We start from the raw sequence: 21,218 nt of genomic DNA, 5'->3' as shown, positions 1-21,218 counted from the left end.
AACCGCACAGGGCGCACATTAATCAGCACAACAGACGAAAGCATAAATCACAGAAGAGAACAAACGAGACGGATGGGAACATGAATTAAATAGCCTTCGGCCGTCGTCGATCTAGTGAGGCTGACTGCATGCAAAGCCTTTGCAGTGAAGCACGCACTTTCCGACGCACTGGCGTCCCCATCCTTCCCACAATGCAGCGGCAAATCACCGCGCAGCGCAGACGGATCGAGCGTTCGCTTCACTCTCGCCACAAGAATGGCCACTTACACGCATTCCATAGCGAGCAGATTTCCCAAGATGCAGAGCGCCCTTTCCCTACGCTTCCCTCTCCCCCAACAGCAACACCGCGCTATTACCCCTGCCCGTAGAGCCGTCCATGCACGATCGGAGCGCGGGTGTACAGCGGAGAGCGTTTTGTTGTTCGGGCTCTATCAAGGGACGTATATGCTTTGTACCTGGCGTGGCCGAGGGAATTTTTCTCTTTCATATATCTTTGGTGCTTGCATCGAAGCAGCGCTTGGGCCTCCGCCACGGCGGTCGTTGTCTTTGTGCGGGCTGGCTGCATAGCAGCGTAATGCCTACGCCCCGAGGCCAGCCCCCTTATCGCGACCTTCTTACACGGGCCAGATCGGGAAGGGGAGCGTGACCAGAAGATCCTGGTACGGCACATCCTGGTCTGCTTCTGGAAGCGCCCATTGGTCGGCTCTCCTGCTCTGACGTAGGCTGTAAGCGACAGGAGGGGCGGGGCCTTGGCGGCGTGGCGTATGTGTAACGTCGGGGTCCCCCACCTGACGGCTGCGGACGGATCATGCTCGAAGCCCCCAAGCAAGTCTGTGGAGGACAGCGAACGTATGCGGGGGTTTTCTGCAAGAGGCGAAGCGCGTTGGTTTAGTTCGATAGAACTTCAGGTGGACGGTGCGGTTACTTCGCAGTCACAGTAGCTTTTCCCACGATCTTTGGACCCCGTACTGTTCCAAAGCTTTGGGCAGGGAATACGGTCACTGGAAGCAGGAAATATTAGGGGACACGATTCCCCATGCCCGTGGGCAAAATTTTGTATGCGTTGCACCTAATTTCTTTTTAACACTATATACCGCAGCACTACCTTTCATGTTTACGCCGCAACATTTGCAACTTTGTATCGTCCCTGTTAACTGTGCTTTCAAGGATCAATACGTACGGAATATAAAAAAACGCCTACTTGCATCCCGATGCATGCACCGCTTTTCGCCATAAAGAACGTTAATGTCACGATATTAAGAAGGTTTTCTGTGACGGGCTAGCAAGACCTGAAAACCCAAACAGTGCTGAGCACTCACTCGTCGAAGGAGCCGAAATTTACACAATAAAGAGGCCCGACTGTGAGAATTTTTGGCATTGACTGTCATGAGTTGGGAACGTTGTGTAGCAATTAAGAAAAAACGGAATGTTGTCAAACTTCCAATGGATCTCTTACAGTCACAAGATAGATGTTTAGTTTCAGAATGCAGTCACTGTAAAGGTGGTGTAGCACGCATCCCTTTGTATCCAACTATACATACGTACTATCTCCAGCCACAGTAACTGGGCAATGAGGCTTGTTTCTTAGTCGTGTAAGTGGAGCGCCTGTGACAACTCTTAGGCTCTAAATCTCTGTGAGATTAGAACCCTTTTCGTCACCTTTCGAGACCTATTGACCTTTAGGGGTTCGCGTAAGACCACCATTATACCGCTGAGAAGCAAACCCTATTCCCCGGTTACTTTTGCCAAAAGGTAGATGGCGGCACTTTTAAGCCTTTAGGTTCCAGGTTTTCTTGAACCGCATAAGCACTAAATTGCTTTACATCGCCATGGTCATCAGCGCATCATGAAGGCCTGTAGCACAAGAACTCTAGCACCCATTTCCAATGACTTTCTCCTGTGCACACCAAGATAACACAATCGCTCGTCAAACGGCCAAACTTCATCATATTACATTGATCTCAACAGCTCGCAACATGCGTTCCCATCCTCTTGGTATCGACAATGTTGCACTAACAGACCACCGATGCGTTTTTTTCCCGCACTGCATGACTTGCTAACGTCAGCTGCGTCCATTTCAGTTTAGCCAAATTATATCTACGTTACGATTATTACCTAATTAGAGCTTCTCTCTTTCTGTCTCTACGTTACCATTATCATTTTCATGGCGGACTGTTCTCTCCTGAATCTAACTACAAAGTTGTTCGCTGCCCTTTAAGTAGCCCAGCGTATGAATATGTCATGAATACATAATGACACCACCATTCATACACAGTGTGCACGGTGCATGAGCACGGACAGTTCATGGCGTTCATTCCAAGTAACAACCTTGGTTCCTTGGTCCCAACCAGAACAGAAAGCATGCTCGCAGCCGACGCATTTTCTGGAACCGGTGTACCTCCTTGTGTGTCTGAACCCTATTCATATACCGAGACTAAACATGCCCCCAGCGAGATCAAGGTCCTCCCCTTCCATGCAGAGTAATTCACGTCGTCTGTATACTGCTACGCTTGGCGGCCGGGAAACACCCACCCTCTTTTCCCCCTTTCTCCCGAGCAGCCTTGGTTGGCCGAGAGTGCCGCCTAATGCTGTAATGAACAGCGCGCGACGATTAGCGGAGATCGACGACGCGGAGATAATGACGCAGGCAGCCGCGGCATATCAAAAAACACCGCCGCCCTCTTCTTCGCGTGAATTACAAGAGCGTCCGGGCGAGACCGAAAAAGAAACAGCGCATCAAAACTGCCGAGATGGTTGCGCGCCATTGGTGGTGTGCAGACGATGCGTGTATGCACGTTACATACACACGAACCTCGGCGAAGCCAATAACCACGCCTTACGGCGACCAGTACGCGCATGCGCCGACGATATGAAAGGGGAAATAAGATAGAGAGAGAGAGAGAGAGCAGACGACGCGGTGAACGCGTATGGATGGATAAGGCACACTGCAGACGAAGCGAAACAGACGAAAGAAACAAAGCTTTATGCGACCGAGCAGACGGTAAGCTGAACAAAACACAAAAGAGGCATACAGCGAGACCTGTGCGTGCATGCGTAACGATAGAGCGACGTAAGTGCCGCGACGAAGCGGACCGCAAAGAAAGAATGAATAGCATGGAAAGCAAAACCGAAGCCAATCATAAAGATGGAGAGATGCAATCCGCGCCGGGAGGGGAAGGCGTCCGCCCGCCCGCCATGTTGAGCGGGACGAGGGGGGGCCACTGCTCCGTGTCAGAGGTTAATGCGAGCAGCAACGCTCGCGGGACCCCATCGGAGGTCAGAGGTCGCCCCCGGAGAACCCTCAGCTCTGTTTTGGCAGGGCCCCTTACACGGAGTTTGGGGCGGCTGATAAGAATTACCTGGCCCGGGGAGATGGTGGCTGCGGGCAAAGATGCTGAAGATGCGAGCCGCGGTAGAGAGTGCGCTGAGAAAAGCAGACCTTAAAAATAAAAAGAAGCGGCGAAAACCAAAGGAAAGAAGCCATCGCTCTATCCGGGTAGTTCGCTCCGTCCAAACTGTGGGAAGAACCCGTATCGATGTCTGGAGAGAATTACTTTCTTTACAGAGTTCCGCAGTTTTCGCTTGTGCTTGCTTCTTTGCCCTTATACAGGTTGTGCGCGAAAACCCTAAGCTCACAAGCCGTAATTTGGCCACAATTCGGCCCTGCTGGCCCGCCAGGGGCGCTCAAATTTTCAGAGCATATCTGCTGTTGCGGTCAAGCACCGGCGGTCAGCGGTTTCTCCACCTCTTCGCCCCCTGCCCCTTCGCCCTCTTCTTTTCCATCACTTTGAAACGAAGCAGCAATATGGACGGCCGATACAGCTATCACGCCATCACTCTAGAAGCCAGCAGTGTTATCTCTACACACGGTCATGCACAGCAGATGATGAGGTGGCTTCTCTTTAAACGGCAGGCCGAATTGGAAGGGAATGAATGTACAGCTTTCCGATGCTAGCGCCACCTCGAGGAGTTTTTGACGCATACTCGCGCCAGCTATAATGGCGACGCTCTGGAAGACAAACGACTCTTCGCGTTGGCATGAAGTGCATGCCCTTGTAAATGGCCGGTGTAAGGCTAGTGGAGTTGCTTTATATGCATGCGCAGTGCTTGCGGTATACACGGATGTTCTATGCAGAGTACTCTTTGTGTATGGAAACACATATGCGGGCATGGAAAATTGTTCACTGCGATGCTGATGGATTACTGCACGCCACGCGGAACCTAGCTGTGCCTTAGTAATTCTTCCCTAGTAGTGCGGTTGTGCCTTGCAGTGTTAAAAAGGACACACCTATAACTCGCGCGTGCTTCATGAGAGAGATTCGTTGAAAAAACGGCTGTGCGGTTCAGTGAAACTAAACATATGTAGCTAACATGAATGCTCTATAAGGCGTGAGCTCAAGAAGCAGGAGTTGAGGTCTTCGGAATCTATAACAAGTGTTGCATTCGGGTGATGTTTCAACCAGGACGACGTGTCATGATGTCAAGAACCCTTAGTATACGACTTCTTTCTTCCGAGGCTTCAAGTCTAAAACGTATACAAAGCGAACTCATTGAGAGCTCTTTCGACAGGAAAGTCAAACTTCTGGGTGTATTTCTGACTTCGCTGCCACTGAAAGCCCAAAGTCATGCTCAAACTCGCGCTGAGAAAACCAGGTACTTTGGCCATAATGTATGCGGTCAACAACAGACGCAAGACCCGTGTCCCGATGTTTAGTGGTGTTGGTGTTGGCTCCTATAGAACTGCTTCCCAGAGAAAGACCTTGCTGGCAGGTAGCGTAACAGCAAGAACGGCAGGCTGTGAAGCCTTGCATGGAGTTATGACAAAAGATTGGGTGCCGACAGCCTTTCCGAAGAACGCCTACAAAAAGGACGAAAGGCTTTCAAGAAAGGTCTCGTAAGATGCCGAACGCATGTGCTCATTGCGGCCTCATTTTCCTCAGCTCAGTGAGGTGGTTTTATATAGCTTTGTTCAACCGTAACCTGATGCAGGAAGATTCACTAATACCTGTAACTTTAGTGATTAGTGATCGAAGACCGGTTGACTTACCTTAGAGAATCCGAAGTGCATAAGAGGAACCTCAGGGAGGACGTCGTGTTTCCGGAATACTGCAAAAAAAACAAGGAGTGCAGAAAGCGCATGAGACAAACATTTTCGGCCCAGGACAACATTTATCCTTAGCCCCAAAAAAACGCCACAAACGTTGATGACAATTAATAAAAATGTTGCCAGTTTTGACAATTAGACCTAGACGGTGGGCGGACTGATTGCGCTTACTGCAGAGTGTGCGAGTCCAATCGCTCAAACTGTCGACCCCCTCCCTCACCTCCAGTCTTCAAATTAAACCTGCTTTCCCGGAGCGATGCAATTCTACAAAGTCAGTGTACTCTATCAGTGTGTCCCTCCGAACCATTTTTTCTTTTTTGTTTGAGTCGTGCACCATGCTTAAGGTAATGTGTTACGAAACAGACGACACATCTGCAACGGAGGCCAAAGATTTGCATCCCGCGTCGTATTAATGAACCTTTAGGAAACAAACAGATGCCGAACAGAAAACGATCCCACGCCCCACAGTCCCGGCCGACCGCAAAGCAACGCCCCCAACCGAAAGGTCCAGTAGGCGGGGCCGGGCCGCGGTGGGCGGGGCGACACTCTTCGATCGCGAGCTCCGTTGAGAAAGCAGAGGAGCGGAAAGCAAGGGTATGCACAGCAGGGACGTGGAAAAAGAAAAAAAGAAAAAGAGATCGAGCGGCAATCTGCATTCAGCGCCCAGGAATAAAGAAAGACGCGGGGTCGCTCTCTTTACAGTCTGGACCTCCCTGGTCCCGGTTTTTCCTCCGTACAAGCCGCACGACGAATGCAGGGAAACGCATACGGCGAGCTTAACGAAAGCGCTCCGCAGCTTTGCCCACGCTTGCTCACCCGGAAGACTTGTGTCACCCCTTCGCTATCATAAGTTGCATTTTTCATCGGCTTAGTGCATGGCACAAAAGTCACGTCACGAGTCGTACACGCGTCTGGTGCCGAAGGTGCAGTGAGATTGAGCTCCAGCTTCAATTCGCCCTCTGTGAGAGCAAGCTTCAACCGCCTTTTTCTTACGCCTTGGCTAGCAGCGCTTGTTTTTTTATAACCGCAATTTTTTTTCTGCCTTTATATTTACCTTCGCCTACGTTCGTACAAAATTTCTTACTTGATTTCGGTTGGCTGGTGCAGCTTTCCTTGAGACTGGTTTAACACTGCATGCTGCACTAAGCTTCTGTCGTTTTTAGAGCCTTAGCACAACGAACGCCCTCGCTGGCGCAACCTTAGGTCATGCCGAATGTAAAGAGCTCGATAAGGCAGGCAGGAAAGTACTACTGCCGGGCGGCGGCCCAGGAGACAATATCTTGCTCTTCGGCGCCCGTAAGCCTCTAGTTTCGGCAACTGATATCAAGCAAAAGCCATCAAGCGATTTTCATACGTAGCGAGGGTTGTAAAATGCGTGCCGAACAATTTCCCCGAAGGGATCGAGATCACTCTGCAAGGTAGCCGCATACGGCCACATTGGTGAGGCCTGGCTGAATTAAGTCTGCGACGTGAGCGCCTGTGCACGTACTGGCGCTGCTAGTCACTAAGTTACATGGGTGTTTATTTTAAATTCTAGCCTGCGCAGCTTGCGACTTGAGCGCCACCTGCAGCGTCGGCACGTCCATGCATGACACACGCCTGTCCAACCTGCCTGAAACTTACCGGCTCAGTGGAGTAAACCTAACGTAGTTGTTTGTGTAGTTGTACAGATCGCTGGTTAGCGTTTGCCCTTCGATTTGCGATTAATCTATTATTACGTAATTCCTTTGCGTTCCGCTTCGAAAGATGGAAACTCACCAGATCTGTCTTTCAGTACCCACCCTCTAGTAATGAAGCTATCACGAAAGACTTCACGTACACAAACAAAACAAAAAATAAATAACACTATTTTTATTTGTCGTTATCATAATCAGTCGAGTGAAAGAAGACTGAACTAAAAGTCATGTGCACTCACAGTGCCCAGTGAATTTAAAATGTAGTGCTAGCCAGCATTCCGCCCGGCTAAGAGTGCCACCATACGACGGGAATCCAAAGACATCTGCCCGACAAGTACAAATAGGCCTAATCAACGCACGGGCACTGTTCTCACGTATCAGATGTCTATCCGTGCGCGCGCGCGCACGCACACGCACACGCGCACACACACACACAGACACACACACACACACACACACACACGCACGCACGCACACACACACACACACACACACACAGACACACACACACACACACGCACACACACACGCACACACACACACACACAGACACACACACACACACACACACACACACACACACACACACACACACACACACACACACACACACACACACACACACACACACACACACACAGGCAGCGTATTCTCATGGCGCCAGTCTATCGCACGCCATCGGGCGGCTTCGGTGGTGGCGTCGCAGAACACGTCAGTGATTGTGGTCCATGCAGTGTGGTAGCCCTCAGGCCGGGTCAGCCCCCCTTGAGAGGTCGCCACAGCCGGAACTCCGCAGGGCAGTGCAGCCTCTCCTTGTCTTACTAGCTGTCTTTGTTTTGTCTTCTTTTTACCTCCTGTACACCCCCCCCCCCCCTTCCCCCATCCTCATTTCTCTGCACCTATCTTTATCATCTGCCTCGTTTTCTGCATGCCCATGCCTCGCCACGAGTGTGCTGAGGTGCCCGCATGCGCCCCCGGGCACTCGGCGCCTAATTAAATAACGCCGCCGCTCCGACGCCGCCACCAGGAATATTGACTCCCCGTATGCACCACCAGGGCCCGCTTCTTCCTACTGGTTATCCTCAGTCTTTGCACGCTCCCTACTGGAAATGCGCTGATGTAGAGTTGTGCAGAACGCGATACGTACGCTGGTACTCCCATGAATAAAGATGCCACTAAAAGATAGCTAGTGGGGCTTTCATGACACTGCTGCTTTATAACGGCAGCAGTGCATACACTGCGCTCTGGAGAGCTGTCTTCTTTATGGGAGCAACGACGATAGTTACTGGGACGAGACAAATTTCGTTCAGCGAAAAGACAAAGTAACAGACGAGGCAGGCCGTGTGAAGAACGGGATCGCTGTACCCTACTCCGGCTACCTCCAACTGTGAGTTTCTCTAAAACAGCATGCGTCGTTCCTGCGATGTACGTCACCCTTACACCTACCCTCGATGAGGCGATGACTGCAAATACTTTCCAACATCTTCTACAGACCTTCTGAACAGAGATATCGGGGTAAATATGGCAAAAATGGTCTACAGACAGTCTATAGATTTTAATAGAATATTTTGCCTGCCTATAGATATTTCTTTTAGTGTATTCATGCTCTATAGACTGTCTATGGCCAAAAATTTACTTAAACTGTACGCCCATAAATCTCTAGGCTGTCTATAGACTGTATATAGAAATTTTATTGCCTATAGACTGTTCTCTAAGGTTAGCCTATAGAGAGTGTATAAGCTTTATAAACAGTAGTCTATATGGACAGTCTATAAAATGTCTAAAGGAATTTTTGTAAGGGAACTTTTAGGTGCATTATGGAGAGATAGAGGTTGGTTTGTATCGATAAGGTACCGTGTTCTAATTACGGAGAGATCACAATCACGAAAAACGCAGCTCTCATAAAATTGAAAAAAAAAAAAACGGAATATAGATATCTCCATTAGCACCCGAGTTCGCAAGTAAGCTGCTTACGTCGAGACCAATTTTCAGTCGCGGATCGAAGGGGCCATGCTTCACCGCCATCCACTTAAGAAGTGCAGAAATTCGTCCTTTTGGGTAAGTGTGCCATGAGTCTGAATCGCCTTGTGAGAAGAACTTTAAATTCAAATTTCTCCGCATTCAATGCGTCTTCCGCAGCAGGACAAACGACAGCATCGCCAGAAAGGGCCAAAGAATCATTTTTTTTTTCTTCGGAATAATAACTAGATGAAGCAGTCTTCACTGTCCCTTAAAAGAAGCCCAGCTGGTGCAAATACTCTGAAGCCTTCCAATGCGGCGTCTCTATGCAGCCGAGGGGCTGTTATATAAAGCCAAAATCTATTCATTGTGTTCGCCCGAAGATCCGTCTCTGGGTGCATGTGCTATGGCGGGCAAAAGTAAGAGACGCCCCCCCCCCCCCCCCCCTTTCTCCAACTTCCGACTGTTGCCACTCTGCGTCTGGGCGCCACCTAACAAGGTACTTCTGGTGTCAAGACCGGCGCAGTTGGCTCTTATCACAACAGAAGTGCTTTTTCAGGTGGCGCCCGCACGCAGAATGATACGAGCCGGAACTTGGAGGGGGGGGGGGGGGGGGGGTGATGTCTTTTACTTTTGCCAGCGATAGTACAATCGAGAAGTTTATATACTGTATATACGCGTCTGGGAAGTACACGATGTATAAACCGAATCAATATTAGCTGTCTAACATGACTCCATGAAAATGGCGACCACTTTCCTGTTGACTCTTGCCTCTAAAGGGAAACATTCCAGCCATCTTTTCCCGTCAAAAGTAATAGCCAAAATAAAAATACACATGCAAAAGCTGCGTACTTGCTGCCAATCTCTCTCACAAGACCACTGCCTTGAAACAAGTCAGCTATTCGAGTCACAATTCCCTAGAACTATACCGTCGCTCGCGGTTTCATGTGCCCTGCCAGACCGCTTCATGCGGCGTGGATACAGGTGAAACAAAATTGCCGTTCGCTTGCTACGTAATTGGTCGTAAATATGATGCGACACGACCTTACCTTCATTTCGCTTTCCTCATTCGCTGAGCATTAAGCAACAAAACACAGAGCCGCTCTTCTGAGCACTCTCTTTGTTTTTATCTCTTACGGCTGCGCCAAGTCTTGCACCAGTACTTTTCCTACGCGTACACCCATCCTACAAACAGAAGCCGCACGAGCCTTCATCCATCAACTAAGATAAGACCGCTCAAGAGTATACTTTTGAGCAAACAATATAATAACAATTGAGGGAACCAGAAAAGGGAAGCGGTTTAAAGTGAACAAGCATTCTAAAGTTAACTGGCGTACGCCGCCTCCATGCGTGTATTCGAAGGCTTCACCGCCGCCACGTGTTTATTATTATTATAATTTTTTTTGTAATGAGAAGGGACGAGATAGCGGTGATAAGTAGTGTACAGAACAGCCGCTGCACGCGACCGAGAGATCACGCAAGAAACTCGTCCGCTACTTAAACGCCAGGATAGTCGGCCCACTCCTACACGCGCGTAGTACTGGAGTCGCTCAATGCATTGAACAACTCTAGTAATACGCATGCGCAGTACAAAAAAAAAATCGCGCACGCTTTCGTTTAGTCGCCACGCTCGCCGGTGACGTCGTCTGCATGCTCGCGTGCTCTAGAGAGCAGACGCTGTCGACAGGCATTGATTTAGAAAACGGATTGCTGACGCCCGGCGCGCTTCGTGCCGCCGCCTTGCGTCGAAGACAGAAAACACTTAGGCAAGAAAAGGAGCCAGCAGTGACACGCACGCGAGAGAAAAAGAGGGACGGAGGATGTAAAACAAACCGCGTTATACCGTAAGTATAGATGCGTGCGAGCATTCGTGCAGACGACACGGTTTTCTCGCCTTAACGGGAGCGCGGCTTTATGTCAGTCTGCTGCGTTCGTAAAAGCGGTATCTGCCTCGGCAGAAAATGTGACTAAAAACAACAGACTACAATAAAAAAATGGACACAGCAGGGACACAAGAAACAATCAGTTCGCCGAGATTCCCCGGCTTTAAAGATCCCCTTTCACTTTGGCCACACTGTTCGTCGTCTTTTTGTTTTGTTTTGTTCTATTCCGCCATTACAGTCAGTGGGAGGGCAGGCCGGGCGCTCGCGCAAACACAGGGACCCGCTGATTGAAGGTTACGAAACTGCAAAGGCAGCGGCCGGGGGACAGACCGGCGACAGCAGGAATCAGCAAGAACACACGACGCCGCCGCCTGGCGGCGGAGGCGTCGACGGCGGGGAAGCAGACGACGCCGCGGCACCGTGGCGCCGTCGTCGTCTGCTCCGCGGCAGTGGTGGCGTCGCGTATCGCGGTTTCTCGCCGTTTCTCGCAACGCCCGTTTTCTCCACGGGAACGACTCCTGAACCTGAACCGAGTCGTCTTGAAGTCGGCAACGGCGGAACACCAAAGACCGGACTTGGAGCCGGATTTCGGGTCGCGCCGTTTTCGCTTCTTGTCCATCGGGGGCGTATACTTAGAGGGGCGCCATTTTGTACGCCTCTCACATATCCGAAACGGAAAGCAGACGAGAAAAGAAGCAGATTGGAAACGTCCCGTAGTCTGTTATACAACCTGTTTTTACCGCGCCTGCAGCGCATATACACCCCTGTTCCATTCCAACCCCGTGGTTTTCTTATTTGTTGCCAGTCGCGTATGACTCGTAGTCTCTCCCTATCCATTTCTTTTTTTATGTTCTCGAAGACGGACCGCGGTGCGAGCAAAAGTAGAGAGATGCGTAATGTCGGGTATGAAGTGCAGCCTATGGGGTTCGGAATAGTGTCTCGGCTTTTGCCCGTGGCGACCGCCAGGTGGATTAGAGGGCTCCTAACATGGCGCGAGCCCTCCTCCCGTCCGTTCGTCGCTTTATAGTTGCAGGCCCTTCCATAACGTCCCCCGCAGTTCATCCTCCTCCCCAAGGTCCGTACCGAACCTGTCGCCAAGATGTTACTATAGCGAAAGCGCCACTTCGGCGAAAACTTGATGACAGGTATTGGACCGCCGAGGGGAGGGGTTCAGAACGCGGATGTGTGCGTTGGGCTCTGCGGTCAGGATAGATCGGCGGCAGAGGGAGGCCGTACAACAAACGGCTAGGCTGTTCTTTTCGGAAAACAACAGCAGCGAAGAAAAAAAAAAGCAAGCCTTGTTCCCTTTGTAATTTCCCGCGGCCGGTAATACACAACGTTCCGGAACGTGGCGACATCGGTATCGTTCCTTTTTGTGCGTTGCCGTATGGTTACAGGTAGTAAAAGGGGAAGGCGAAAGTGAAGAGTCATTGTGACGCCTTTCTTGTCATTTCAGTTGTGGTGCTTACTGCTTTCTTTAGCTTCTCTATAATGATGCAGTGATGTCTGCTATGCCTCACAATGCCGCAAAAGCCGCGTTTTCTATTTCAAAATGAAATTCTTGTGATAGGAGTGAGAAATGTAGGGATTAAAAGGATAAAGAAAAGATATTAAACTGCGAAACTCTCATTCTGTGAAACGTTTATGGTATGTCTACATGGGATGTTAAAAATATAACCTGTAGTTATGTACGGTTTGTTGCACGCGGCTGATTAGGACATGCCCCCGAAACAACCTGTTGAATGGCTTCTCTTTGTAAAGGCTTCTTTTTTTTTCAGTACTTCTTTTCCCCCGGTGTTGTGCGGCACGCTTGACTTTCCAGGTTTATTGGCTACTGGAGGTTCTCTGGTAGTTCGTAGCTAGGAATTCATCTCAACGTCTTTGGCAGTAGTTCCTTCTTGTAATCGTCGCTGTAAATATGCTGCTACTTTTATGCTGAAAATGCTTTAGCAGCTTTAATAGTTCCTTGCTAGAAATCTGTTAGTAACTTTTTCTCAGGATGTTCTTTGGCAGTGTATATGCTGGTAGTGCTCTTTTAGTTTAATTCTAGCAGGCCTTTGACGGTTCATTGCCAAATATTCTTCAAATCCTATATGCTGACATTTGTTTAACAGCTCTTTGATGGATATATTTCGGCAATTTTTCGCTGAAACTATTTTCGTTGTTCGTCATTACACGTATCTTAGTTCCTTACAGCAAGTTATTTGATAGTTGCTTCCCGGATGTTCTTTTGTACTTATCTGCTGGAAAATATTTTATATTTTGTTATATGTGTTATTTATTTAAATACGCATTGCAAGGAAAACGGAGACGACCGCGAAGAAATATAGACCGTAGGACAAGCACTGAATCCTGTGTTCTATGTGTTTTTTTTTTTTCATTTTTGTCCCCATTTCTTTGAGCTGGCATTTTCATTGACGAATGACCCACTGAAAAAAAGAACATATTAACCATTAATTTGGTACTTATGCTCTAGCAGTTCACTTGTAGATGCGTGCTAAAATTTCGACGATAGTTTTTGAATGGAAGTCCTCCGGCCGCGTAACACTTGATGTTCGCTTAACAACTTTCTAGCAACGTTTCGCTTTGTATTCTGTTGTGCTAGGAAACCTTTGGTACAATCGTTTGCCGGAATACAGTGGTCTCCAAAGCTTCGCTTGCTTGCCTATTATCCCAGCACTCAATGCTCGCCATGTTTCGTCTTCGTCTTTCCGGGCGATTGGGTGCGATCTACTTCCCAGCTGACCCCGTAAAATTGCTCTTCCCGGTAAATGCCTCGGGTGTGCGCCCGATTCAAGTCGGGTATGCTACGAGCCACGGGTGCGCTTTAAATGTAAAATGCAGCCGTTAATCTCGAGTCGTGCAACTGACTTGGCTTCCACAGTTCAGGCGCCTCCGCGGGGCACTTTCCTCCTTCTCTTGTTCTCTTTTCTTCTTTCTTTCCAATTTTGTTTTCTCCCCTCTCGAACCGCGTACGGTAGCCGTGAGAACGGAGCCACTGCTCACGACTCGACGTCACGAAGTGACCGACCGCATGAGCGAACAGGAGAGAAAGCTTGCAGCTGGATGGGAAAAACGAAGGAGTCATGAAGGTAGCAGAAAGAGAAGGCAGGCGGAATATAAGGAGACCAGTTAGAACCAGCGAGTCTCTGTGAGCCGGAAACAAGAAGGGCAGTCGTAACTACTCGGCTAAACACCGCATGCACCTCGAGTGACCTCTTTTTACACAGATAACTGTCGAAGGTAATTTCTCCGGGGGTAAAAAGGCGCCGGCGTTGCACTATGTCGAAATTGCTGCCGAGTGCTGCTGAGACGCGAAGTTCGCCAATTATTAGGCACCAGGCAGAATACTTTAAAAATTTGTTAAGCTGGCTTTTTGATAATTCACAGAAAGTCAGTCTACTATAAATTGATTTTTTTTTTATGGCAGGGATCGAAAAGCCTGGAGGTGGACAATCTCGATAATCCGTTCCATCTCTGATCAAGTGGTCCATGAAAGCCTAAGAGCGTCAAGAACCCAACAGGGCACACAACGTACAGCGATAATTATGCAGAATCTGGAATTAACAGCGGCCAGAATCCTGTGGGTGCAGCAAAGACACTCAGTCCTATTTTATAGCCGTGCCAGTCAAGATAGAAAGGGGACTTTAGAGGTTACCTTCATGCATTTTCCGGGAGGAATATACGTTCTTTCGAATATATATTTTACCACGGATTCTTTTTCCGGCAACAAAACCAGACTAAGTACAGCGCTCTGCGAGCTTGCTCCGAGAAAGCCCCTGAAAGAAACGTTACCGCGGTAATTAATAGTCGATTACAACTGTTACCACACTCTGGTTTCTTTATATCGTTAACGTTCCTGAGAGACCACATATAAAAACTTAATTTAAAAATGCGCACAGCCTTCACTTCCTTGTTTTTCTGAAACATTAACCATCACTCTAAGTACTTGTTAAAATGTTGAGAACAGAGTCCCCACCGCAGGGAAAGAGGAACCCTCTGACGCCACATCACAACAGAGTTGATTTAGAGCAAACGAAAAATCACCATAAAAAGCTCAACGTTCACTTAAGGCATCCGCTGTCCAATCTATAGTGTTCGCTACAGTAACACATTTCATTTTTCTAAATAATCTCAGCATCTACACGCAGACGTTAGCAAGAGCACTGAGGGGTTCAACATTTCTTTTTTTTTCCCCCTGAATACCAGGCGGAATACGGCCTTTGTGGTGAAGCGGATCGTCCTTGGCTGGCGGCCCGAAACGCATGACACCGCATTTCAGCTTCCCTTCGCTACAGCCAGGACTTTTCCACTCTTTCAGCCAAAAAAAATAAGCAACAGCCAGCGGTGCTAAGAGAGCGCAGGCGCCAAACGGCTGCATTCACACACGTGCACGGACGCGGGGAACGAGCACTGCGGCTAAACGCATTCGCCGCTGCAGTTTCTTCCCCGCTGTACTGCGCGCAACTAACTGCTGGATGCTTGCGCATTTGCTCGGCGTCGCCGCTTGCCCGTCCCTTACGCAAAGAGCTCGCGGCCCCCAAGCGCTTTCCTGGCGGCTATGCCTGTTAACGCCTGGAAATGCTTTTCCACAAAGTCTCCGCTTCCCAAGGTTGGCAATTCTGCGCTACGACCTCTAAATATTACGCGCTGGGATTCGCGCAAGCGGTTAACGCGATGACGTAGAAAGTTAAGGAACGCTGTTTCTTGGCTACTTCACTCCTTCTTGGTCCTTTTTTTTTTTTTGACGATACATTTCAAGGGGTGCCGCGGCAGTGATTCAGGTGATTGCTCTAGGACCGGAGTACCTGACTGCCGCTAACTTCGTTTTGTTGGACGAAGGATGTAAAATTACACTGCGAAGGTTCGGATGCGGTATAAGGCGATGACTGCACAGGCAACTCGGTTGAACCATTTTCGCACGGCTCCTTTTCTGGAGCTCATTCGGATATCGGTACAGTGGAAACGACGTCACCACAGTAGTGACGGTAAAAGGGTAGCAACATGTGGTATATAAGTCTGTGTTACCACAGGACGCAGTTACATCACCATCGCGGCACTCTGTGACCACCTTTCTGACTATTGTGTATATGCGATCGCTGTATTTTCTTAAGGGCACAGGGTAAGGTAAAATTAAAAAAAAAATCGTTTTTTTTTCTTTTGGAATTTTAGAAGTTCAATTCTTTCTACACATGTTTCATGATCGCACTTTCCTCAGAAAGCCATATTTACGGCTGAAAAAAGCTTTTTCCGAAACCAAGTAGTGAGCGGCCACGCCCCCTTTCAGGATTAACGTCAATTTTTTCAACCAAAAAGTCCACCACCTGATTTCAAAACTTGTCTAAAATCAGCTACATATAAAAAATTGTCTGGCAACTATTGTACAGCTCCTCTTTTTTAGCCAACACAATCCTGAGACTCTTTGCACGTTTTTTCCACGTTTCTGCAACCTTCATGCAGCTGCGTCCGAGTGCTATCCCTTTCGATCAGTATTGTAAATTGTGCCGGTGTTGGTTGCTGCTGATAAGTTGAGATGCCCAGGGCAAAGAAGGTCTTCGTCAGGCGTGAATTTCACGGCAACCGCTACGCTCATCGTGAAAAAGCAAAAGGATGTCCACGACCGAATGAGATCCCGAACGCCGAACGCGCCAGCTCCTCGACATCGAAGCTTTCAAGATTTTCTCTGTGCTTCCAGGAAGAGGATGTGCTACAGAGCAGCAGCCAATATGCCTTAATGGACATGGACGGCATTTGTGCCGCAATTACGCTGATTTGTGTGTGCAGAGAGTGCGGTGGAAGTGTTGAGCTCATCGAAATTGTGACAAAACGGGTAGGTGTTGCAAGCGTTTACAGTTTGAACTGTGAAGTGTGTAGTGCCGCACAACGATTTGAGACATCGAAGAAAACTACTTCTGGCCTCTATGAAGCCAACCTCAGGTTAGTGTATGCCTTGAGGTCCATTGGTAAGGGAATGGCTGCAGGAAATATACTCTGTGCTATGCTAAACCTTCCTAAGCCGCCGACAAAGTTTGCGAAATACAATCAAGAGCTTCTAGGTCACATCGAAGCTGCTGCTCAGGAGTCGATGAAAAGGGCAGCTGACGAAGCTGTGCAGCTGAATGAGGGGGATAAAGACATCGCAGTTGCTCTTGATGGAAGCTGGCAGAAGCGAGGCCATACTTCCAATAACGGCATAGTCTCTGCGACCAGTGTAGACTCTGGGAAAGTGCTGGATGTGGAGGTTTTGTCTAAACGTTGTCCAAAGTGCAGCATCAAGGGTACAAACAGTGACCCCCTTCATAGAGAGGTGTGCCAAAGCAACTACCAAGGCACCAGCGGTGGAATGGAAGTCGCAGGAGCACTGAAAATTTTCGGCAGGAGTGAGGAGCTTCACGGCGTTCGATACGTCAAATACCTTGGGGATGGTGACAGCAAGGCTTTTATGGCTGTGAAGGCACAAATGCCATATGGTGATTCCGTTGAAATATCCAAGGTTGAGTGCATAGGTCACGTGCAAAAAAGGATGGGCACAAGGTTACGAAGGCTAAAAACAGGAAACAAAGCAGGAAAACTCTCTGATGGAAAGAGCCTCTCGGGCCGAGGCCGACTGACTGATGCAGTAATAGACAAGCTCCAGACGTACTATGGTTTGGCCATCAGAAGAAATGTAGGAAACCTGGATGAAACGCGAAAGGCCGTTTGGGCAACCTTCTTCCACTTATCGGCCACAGACGATGACCCATGCCATGGACTTTGCCCAAAGGGACCTGATACGTGGTGTGCCTTCAACAGAAGTCAGTCAGAGGGCAAGCCATTTTTCCACAAGGAGAGTTTGCCTGCATCTGTCTTGGAGGCTATCAAACCCATTTATAGGGAGCTATCGAAGGCTGAGCTCCTAGAGAAGTGCCTGCATGGGCGAACTCAAAATGCAAATTAGTCGTTCAACCATGTTGTTTGGGAACGCGCGCCAAAGAATGTGTTTGTTAGGCTTCGGACCCTACGGATGGCAACACTGGATGCTGTTCTTTCATTTAATGATGGTAGCATCGCACGGGCCAACGTTTTGAAGGTGTGTGGATTGAACCCAGGGAGCAACACCATCAAGTGGCTGAGGGAAGCTGACCATAAGCGCATGTACTTTGCGGACCGAGCAACACGACAGCTTACAAAAGAGGCCCGACAGTCAAAACGACAAGCCGAAAAGCGAAAAAATGACGGCGACAGTGACTACGAAGCAGGGGGCTATTAAATCAATTACTGTGGAGGCGTTTCTGCGAATAAAAATGGTTTTTCACATCTTTTTTCTCTTTACGCTCTATTATCTCAAAACAGTGTTTTTTCTTACAAAGGTACCATTATTTCCAATGCCTTTCAAGACAGACGGCTGATTTTTTTTTTGCAATCATCTACATAAGTGTTGCCAACTACTGAACTAGAATTAAGCAATTTCACTGAGCAGTTATCCCGTTATGAATTTTGAAATGCGCAAAGAAAGGCCAGATTTGTGTACTACCGGAAAAAATTTAATAAAAATCGCATTTTCAAAACATTTTAAATAATCTAGTTCAGTAAAAAGAGCACAAAATTTGGCAAACAATGATATATGTATTATTAGGCTACTGTTATTAGTTAGTGAGAAACATGTACCTCAACATGGCCTAAAATGCATGGGAAGTATAGGGCTTACCCTGTGCCCTTAATATCAATGGAAAACAAGCCAGCTGTCCGGACATGATGAGGCCGCGTGCTCCGCGGCAGTGTTTCACTTCTTCTCGGCTTTGGAATGCAGACAAAGTACAAATATTATGTCATTAAACTGGGCGTTGGGTATGGACGCGGTGTAAAAAAATATTGCACATTAGTCTCCTGCGCCTGACTTCGCCTCAGATCCATTAAGCGGTGCAGTGAAGACCACAGACCTGCAGTTCACCCGATAGGTGTGTAATGGCTGGCTACGATAACAGTGTCGTTCCATTCATCACCGGCATTCTTTACTCCTGCGGCATCAGGCACAGAGGGCGGTTGTTCTGAGGAAACCTCGCACAGCTTTCAATTTAACTGCTGGCAGAGGAGGAAGGGCGATAGTTACCTCAACTTACATGAAAGCGGCCTGTTTACGTGATGTACACATGATTCAAGCTGATATTGGTCAACCTGAGCACTAAAACAACCTGATCCCGAAGGCGAAACCCTCAGAACCGCGCTCTACGCTGGCATCATATTTCATGCAGCATGCCCACCACGCCGCTGATATCGATGCATGGGCTACATCTCTTGTGCAGAGTGTTTTCCCCACTATAACATTTCACGTCTACTTTACAGTGCGGCGAAAAGTCACGAGCAACTATCACCGTCATAACCAGGTAGATGATGTCCACTGCTGAATAGATTACTCGGTCATTGGTTGGAAAGTAGCCTTTCCCAGCTTCATCCCCGGCTATCTCGTGTCAGCAAATCTCCTAGTCCCTTCTGTCGCCCCAACTTCTTTCCTCTACTCAATGCCGCTCAAGACATCTACGTATACCTTTTGGTATCCTTACTCTCCCGATTGCAGCTGGGCGGTTATCGATATTTTCCTCAGCTGCATTTTATGTTCCAGTCAATTTCCTCCGCTATACATTTGTCCTCTTAGGACAAAGCACTTTATAGGTGTATAGCCGGACATACTTCAAAGAGCCATTGACGGCTAATCAACGCCGTAATCGAAGAGTCATTCAACAGAAAATTTTCTAAAACTGTGTTTGGACGCTGTGTTTCGTATGGATGATTATACGGCTACTGCGTTCTGTATACACAGTGTGTGCATGACGTTTAGGCTTTTCGTGTGCTACTGTAACTCTACACTACACAATTCTGTGCAAATCACCATCTCAAGGAGAAAACCTACAAAATGAATAATGAATTTCGTATACCTGATTACCATGCAGTGACGATGAACCTCTCTGGAGAGGCAAGACAAAGAAACAGGTACGCTTTATCAACCCTTCGTTCATCTTGTCTCTTTGTCCAACGAAACTGTAGCGCAATTAAGTATACAAATATCTCATAAACTAGTCGAAGTCAAATCATTATAAAGTATGAAAAATGAGTATGCACCAAAGTGTGAGCATCTACCCCCTCGATATCTCAGCGCTGCACTGTCAGTGCCTCGGGGCAGGGGAGTTTGTTTTACCTCGCTTCCAAGGAAGCTGGCTGAATAATTATGCAATACCTGCGCCTGCTTTTGTGCACGCTAGCGCGCTTGTACGATAGCGGGTAAGGCCGCTCGCCGCACAGGGAGTCACGCTTTCGCCTTGAACTGGCCCGGCTCGCTCTCTCGTGTCAGCGCTCATATGCGCCGAATACTGGGCGTCGCAACGCCCGCGACCTCCGCCTCTGCTTTTGCGAACGGCAGCTGCGAACGCTCTATGGCGGTGCGCGCAAACAACAATGATGACAGCGCAGATGAGAGGGGGAGAAAGGCTGTATCGAGAGAAAAGGGGGGGAGGAAGAAATCACCTCTACGGTATACAGAAAACATAGCACGTTCACCCTACGAAACAACTCTTGCAGATATATGAATCTGACGTACCCTGACAAGACTGGGAAAGAAAAAGTTTAATTTCCTTCTTTTCACAAAACCTTATCATCCCGAACCTAGGCTAACTTGATCGCCATGAAGGCTACCACATCTACCACACCGGCACATATGCCACGATGCCTTAGTACCACTTGTCCCTACTACGCCTTTGGGAAAAATATGAAGTTCTGGGTTTCAGGTTAGGACGTTCCAGGCAACGCAGTTCATACCTTATAGACCTATGGCTATAAAGAGTTTTAAAAAGTGCTTGAAAACTTGTTGCCATCCTCAAGGACTAAAAGCTGGCAGCCGGCTGACATACTGCACCATCCGGTCCTCCGCCAGGACGACCACAGAACACATGACCATGTTTTGCATGCATGACCATAGGCAAGTTCAGCGCCTGCTTTGCGCAACCACTTAGGCTGACGTTCGAAGATTACCAGCGAACGTCCAGCCACGTCCCATAAGAGTGAGGCCTAGCTGAATTACACATACAAAAATGGCTCATTCTCTACAGCATCCAATCTTTGATTCATCTAGTATGCCCGAAAATTCTGGAGAAAAACATCTTTGAAATTGGAAGACTTTATGAACGCAATGTTTTCATACCTTGCAAGATTTCACTATAACATTCGATACACCCGCTGATCTCCCACCGGCATGCAGGCTTGCTTGCATTATTTTGGTAATAAAGTTCTTGCCATAGTCAAAAGCGCACCTCATTGTTCTTTTTTTTTAAGGCAGTCTCACAGCTCGATGCGAGCCATGGAAAAACTAAAACAAAAAGATATTGCAACACATCTCCGGAATGGACCATTACCTACAATATTTCCATAACATACCTTAAAATTTTGCAATATTCAAAACTTTTGTCCAAAAATGTTGGACATGATTACATTCCAGATGACCAGAAAGTAGTCATCGGAGTTCGCGGCTAGGACATATTACGGCCCCTAAGGCGGCGACGTTGAACCCTGAAAAAGTCACTGACATAACCCTCATAATGAAAGACGTCGGCGGAGGCTTTGTTTGTC

At 48.3% G+C, this 21,218-nt stretch overlaps 1 protein-coding gene across 1 annotated transcript in view; it reads right to left on the bottom strand.

Moving 5' to 3' along the window:
* Positions 1-21,218, bottom strand: part of LOC144132809 (uncharacterized) — a 164,809-nt gene that overhangs the window by 48,228 nt on the left and 95,363 nt on the right. The window contains exon 3 of the mRNA XM_077665472.1: positions 5,048-5,106. Within this exon, the coding sequence (XP_077521598.1) occupies positions 5,048-5,106 (59 nt within the window). The remainder of the gene's footprint in view (positions 1-5,047; positions 5,107-21,218) is intronic.

This window comes from Amblyomma americanum, chromosome 5 (assembly GCF_052857255.1).
Source record: "Amblyomma americanum isolate KBUSLIRL-KWMA chromosome 5, ASM5285725v1, whole genome shotgun sequence".
Taxonomy (NCBI): domain Eukaryota; kingdom Metazoa; phylum Arthropoda; class Arachnida; order Ixodida; family Ixodidae; genus Amblyomma; species Amblyomma americanum.
Note: the sequence above shows the minus strand (reverse complement) of the source record. Positions and strands in the feature narration are given on the sequence as shown.